Raw genomic sequence first — 6,148 nt, forward strand, 5'->3', positions numbered from 1 at the left:
TTGAGTAATTCTTTTCTAGGGGTTCTTTGTGGCAATTATCTATTGCTTCTGCAATGGTGAAGTGAGTATTTATTTTGTTGTTTGCTGCTAGTAAATATAGTAGTACTAGTATAATATTGTTCTAAAATGTTATTATAAACAGTAGATTTTTAAACATATCATATATTAAAAATATATAACACATCTGCTTTCTTACAAATATGATGTTTCATTGATATTGTTTTATTTATTTCTGTAGAAAGTATTTTCTGTATTCTTATTCAAAATGTTTTCCTGTGATGTTTCTTATTAGGTTCAGGCTGAGATAAAAAAGGCTTGGAGCAGAAGGACACTTGCCCTTGATTTTAAAAGAAAAGCTCGGAGTGGTAGTAACACATACAGCTATGGGCCCATGGTTTCACACACCAGTATCACAAATGTGACAGCAAGAGGCTCTTTGGCACTACACCTCACTACCCGTTTGGGACCTGCTTCAATCAATGGGCATCGCAACCTGCCAGGTTATGTAAAAAATGGCTCTGTTTCAGAAAACTCAATTCCATCCTCAGGACAGGAAGTGCCCATCAAAGAAGAGGAGCAGGCAAATGGGTCCGGACTCGATGAAGGAGAAAAGCCCACAATAGTTGTGGAGGAGGAAAGAGAAACAGTGATGTGACACTCAGCATTACTTCAAAACTTAGTGCTGGTTTTTCCACCAGGAGAAAGAACTGGATTGTTTAGAATCCTGTCTGGAGTTGTCTGCCTGTGTGATAGACTTGGCATTCAGAGTTAATGAGTTTGCAGCTAAATTCCTACTTCAGTCTCCTTTTAAAAATCTTCAGGCATCTTCAGTGAAGCTTCAGAAGTTTTTCATTCTGCTGTGGAACTTTCGTCTCCAGGGCTGCTTCAATCAGTGAAAAAGAGCCTGTAAATGTACAGTATAACAAAGATTTTGAGCCAGATAATTTCAGCGAAATTTCAGTGAATGTGGCTGTATAGCAGCCAGTATCACATAGCCACTTATCTTTATCATTTGCTTTGTTAGATTGAAAAGCCTTATTTTGTGATAGTGGCTCTTTTGCAGTGTTTTTGCAACGCATAGCATTCAGCAGATGTATATTTAGTAATTACATATTGTGGAACAACCAGGAGTGGCTGAGAGTAGATAAAGGAATTTTCTTTTATTCTATTATCATGCATTTGTGGATTACTTTTAATTGTTGATGTGTCTTTGAACTTAAAATCTATAATGACACCAAAGTGGTTCTGTGCTGAATTGACGTTATACAGATACTTCAAGCTGCAATTATTGTTGCTCTCTTGTTGAGCTGGGTTGGATAAACTGTGAATGGATTCTGTTTTGCAGAGGGTATTGAAAGAATAAGATAACTTCTAATCAGATCTTTGGAAAACTGAAAGGTTAGACTTATTGGATCTGCATTGGGTTGAACTGTGACACTAGTGCAATATCTCAATGATAAGTCATGATTAACAAGAAGAAAATTAAACGACCATTATGGCCCAATACAATATAAATATAAAATGTTCATGAGACTTTAATTTTGTAAATATACGTTTATTTCAATGTCTATTCTGAAACTTGCTTATACTGTATTTATAGCCTAATGGGTTCAGTCATTGTTTATGATTTGTGCTTTAAGTATTCTCAAATATGATTCATTTGTTCACCTTGAATCCAGCCAGAAGGTTCCTCAGGTCTCAGATCTCAATGAATGAAATATCTAGTTGTGCTTATACATCCACATTTCATGTGATCTCTCACAAAGATGTGTGACTGAAGGCGTATCTAATCCTCTTTGTAAGTATCCATTACAAGAAGATTGTCTTAAATCTGTATTCCATGGTTCATAAATTCCAGAGAGAACTGATTTCTGTAGCCTCCAACAGCATGCAATTGAATTGTTCTGTATTTGAAACACATTCACATGAAGCTGGCTGCTGATATATTGCTTGTGGCTGGATAGCAGGTAATGCTTAACGGCAACATTAAATGAGCATCACAACCCAAAGGAAATCAATTGCAACTTTTTTCAGTTTAAACTGTAGGAAAAAAGTAGGACATTTCTCAGTATTAAACCTTTGCATCACATAATCTCTCTGTTCCTACAATGGCAATTAAAATGTGAACTAAAAATTCATGTTGACACAATATTTTCCTAGTGGTTTACAGTATGTGATAATGAGAGTATTGGTAAAATCTCATATTAGCAGGTTTACTGTTACTCTTAATTGATTTCAAGAATTTTAATTTGCTGTAATGCTGGATTTACACTAGCGAGGATAGGGAGGCCCATAGAAAGCATTATCAAGGACAGTGAAACTAATAATATGCTGTAGTTATTTGTAATAAAATTTTGCCATTACAATTGTTTCATACTGTATGTTGCATAGCTGTAAGCCAGTCAAGTATCCCATAAAACTCAGGTTTATAAAAAAACTGGAGCTTTTGCTCTTGCTTCTAGAGAAAATTTAAAATAAAATTTAAACTAAATTAATGAATACAACAATTGACACAATTATATTTTAAAAACATCCCATGATTTGTTGTGGCAATAGAACCAAAATAATCTGTGAAAATGGGGAAAGCCACAAAGCTTTTATGCTGCTTTTCTTGTATATATGTTCAATCATTTGCTATTGAATGGAAGTCACAATGTTTACATGAACTCCATCCAAATTTTAAGCAAAGAGATGATCAAATGTTTTATGGGCCTATTTTCAAAGTATGTCCCATTAAAGAATTCTGAAACAACAATAGGACTGTTTAGACTGTTCTTTTTACTTAAAGTAAATACTAAGTACAGTACCACTTCCTGTAAGTCTATGCCATCAGGTCTTTGTGAAGATTCTACATAAAGTAAAAAATGCATTTTAATTAAAGCACAAAAAATTACATAAGAAACAAATCCCTGGATACACTTTATTTGATAAGACAAAATGTGACTGGGAGTACTTTGCCTTGTTTTCGCATCCTTTAATTATTGAGCCTTGAACCATGTCATTTCCACGATCCCCAAGTTTGAAGTGCATTATGAGTAGAATGCGTACTAAGAGAGAACTATTTTCTGCTCTTCAGGGAGGAGTATTCTGAAAGCGACATAAAAAATGGTTCATCTAAACATTAAATTATTTAAAAAAAATGTTTTTTCCTTCCGTTTTGTTTTGCAGAAAACAAATTATGTCTGTTTTGTTCAACGGCATATTACTCTATAAGAAATATTTTGACATACTGTACTGTATGTATGTGAAACAGCCATGGGTTGTGGTAGCAGCCTTAGGGTAGAGATCAGCAAGACTATGGCCCATTTCCGGAAGGGAAAGTTTTCAACTTATTTTCCCAGCAAGTGAAAACAAGGCATTCTGGAACATCTCTATTGTAACTATTTTAACCCTTCACCTTTTCTAATGAAACACGTTATTTCAGTTCTCTTACATTGGGGCATCCTGTACAAATCTATAAATAGTTTTTTAATAATGCTTAATAGTTCACTTCTTTGGATTTTTCCAATGATTTAGAAATGTAAATATCTCTATCTTTCATTTGTTCATTCATTGTTTTTTTTTTACATGAGAAAAAACAGAACATCATCTTGTTTGTACCTTTTTATATAGCACATAAATAATCATCTCATGCAGACATTCAGTTGTTTTGAAGGTTATACATTTTGGTGTTGTGAAATTTATTTATTTATTTTATACTGATTCTCAAGGAAATAATAAGGCAATAGAAATGTGTATTTTGCACCATTACAAACTGAACAATTATCACAAATATCACATCATATATTTAAAATCAAATCAAAAGTAAAATGAATGCAAGTTAAAATGCATACTATATTAAATTGTATCTGGGTGATTAATGAGGTTTTGATGAGAATGTTTATGAAAGGAACACTGCATTTTGGTTGTCTCAAAACAGAAAGGAATTGACCTAAAAAATATCACATATTTGAACTGTTAAACCGTAAGGACAAGATTGTGGGACCTCTTCCAATTGCACAGTTATTAAGTGGAACTGTCAAATTAAATAATCTCCTATTAAAAGCAGCAAATCCATCTATCTAATTATGCTGTGGGCTGTGATGTTTTATGTAATCACATTCCAAGAGTCGACATCACTATATTTCAAGCATTAAGCACAGATTTTAAATGGAACTGTAACTGTGCATTAAAGGTATACAGTATAAATCACTGACTAAGAGGGAATATTGTGTGAAGAGAAATGACCAGCACTCAATACATAAAATAGATATATCTAAGAAAATGCAATAAACTGATGAACAGGATGCAAATACATTCTCCAAAAAATGATTTTAAAGATATCTGATATTCAACAGAGAGTTAGTATTTCTACCCACCAAATCAATGTGTAAATTTATAAGTAGACTTATAATTGTAAACTTTCTGTAATGATTTCGACTGAGAATTTAGAACAAGTTGCAGTAGTTGTCTCATGAACATTTCAATTAAAAAATAATTAGTTAGGTACCTTTATATGATTATCTCTTTCATTATGACATATACTCAATGATATATTGAGTACTGTATATTATATTTTTTAAGAACAGGCCATGTCTTCTCATTGCTGGGTACTGTCAGAGTCTGCCATATACTTCGTGAGCACAGCAACTTCAGTGTCTTAAGCCTGTTTTGTTGTCAGATTTATAAATATGCATTTTAGCCCTGCACAGTACCTCTTTCATGTAATCATTTTCTCAGCCAAAAGGGTGAAGTTCTGAATAATATTTTAAAACCTCTCATTTAGACTCTTCACTGTTACTCTGTCTTTTTGTAACTTGTGAATAAACACCAAGCATTTAATGTTAGGTTTTGAGTACACTTACTGTATAAAAAGTCTGTACTTAGGCATAGTCCCTCATTAGGCCAGAGTTTATCTTGGTTTGTGAGATGTTAAGCAGACTGGAAGGACAATGCTCTCCATTTGGGTTGGAGAATAGTCTGTCACAGGGTAATCCCAGCAGTGATTGTTTCAATTTATGCAGTTTGGTGATCTGGAGGAATCAGGAAAAAAGAAACTATGTAAATATTTGTAATATTCATTTTTTCCATGGCTTTGCATGTAATTCCTTTTCAGTATATACAATGTGCTGTGGCCTTGTAGATTTATGTTATTGTATCTCTCTCATATAGGTGCTTTTCAATTGTGTATACAGTAGATCTTTTGAAAATTCTCCACAAAAATCTGTTTATATATTTACTTTCATGCACATTGGACTTATCTGTATTATTAAATAGAGAAGGATTCACTAGCTATACCCTACATTTGAAGATGATTGTTTTCATGAACCCAAAGGTGACAGATTAGACTAATGGGATCTGTACACACTTGTGTAGGTTGAGCAGGTGTTGTTGTGTAAGATATCTGTTTTTGTACTATTTGATTTTGTCATGGTGACCTCTCAATGCTCTCAGTTTGCTGTCTCTACTGATACCTTTAGTGGGTACTGAACACCCATCTAGATATTCTTACTCTGGCTGATTCATTCAATGGTCATAATCTCTCAGGATTTGATATTAATTCTTCAAGTTCGCTTTTATTTTTTCTTCTGTGTCCTCTGGTGCAAATGCCTCCACAATGAGAAGAGGACCTCCTTTGGGAGCCTGGAGTCTTACGTCTGGACAGCATGACCAAGCCAAAGGAACAGACAGTAAATGTTCATTGCATGTACTGTAGATCATAGGGTTTTGTGGTACCTGCCAGGGAGAGAACTCTTATGTTCAGATGTCTGTCCTTCCACCTGATGTATAAATCTTATGCAAACAGCACTAGTGATACAGCTCTAGTCCCATTAAATGTCCATGTTTGAACCGCATTACAGTACGGTAGGAATCATTACTTCACAGTATACCAAAAGTGTGGTTTCAGTTTTAATGTTGCAAACCTTAAACATCCAATTCCTTGATAGTCTGAAAGCTGCACTTGCAGATTTCTGATACTAGATTTTCATATGAAGATCATCAGCCCTGTGTGAAATACAACCCTTATGTTTACTTTAATTATAATTTATACAAAGTATAATTTCTAAATAGTTAATGAAGAGTGACAGAAATGCAACCACTACTCCATAGGCCTATGCCATGAACATATTTTGGTACACAGACAACATTCATATTCTAACATCATTAG

The 6,148-nt window shown here is 33.9% G+C and overlaps 1 protein-coding gene across 2 annotated transcripts in view; it reads left to right on the forward strand.

Annotated features, from left to right (window-relative positions):
- Positions 1-5,139, forward strand: part of pth1r (parathyroid hormone 1 receptor) — a 154,380-nt gene extending 149,241 nt beyond the window's left edge. For both annotated transcript variants that reach the window (XM_088643038.1, XM_088643039.1), the window contains exons 12-13: positions 20-61; positions 293-5,139. In XM_088643038.1, the coding sequence (XP_088499164.1) occupies positions 20-61; positions 293-655 (405 nt within the window). In that variant the 3' untranslated portion in view covers positions 656-5,139. The remainder of the gene's footprint in view (positions 1-19; positions 62-292) is intronic.
- Positions 5,140-6,148: the final 1,009 nt, after the last annotated feature.

This window comes from Lepisosteus platostomus, chromosome 8, assembly GCF_059453375.1.
Source record: "Lepisosteus platostomus isolate fLepPlt1 chromosome 8, fLepPlt1.hap1, whole genome shotgun sequence".
In the NCBI taxonomy this organism is placed as follows: Eukaryota; Metazoa; Chordata; class Actinopteri; order Semionotiformes; family Lepisosteidae; genus Lepisosteus; species Lepisosteus platostomus.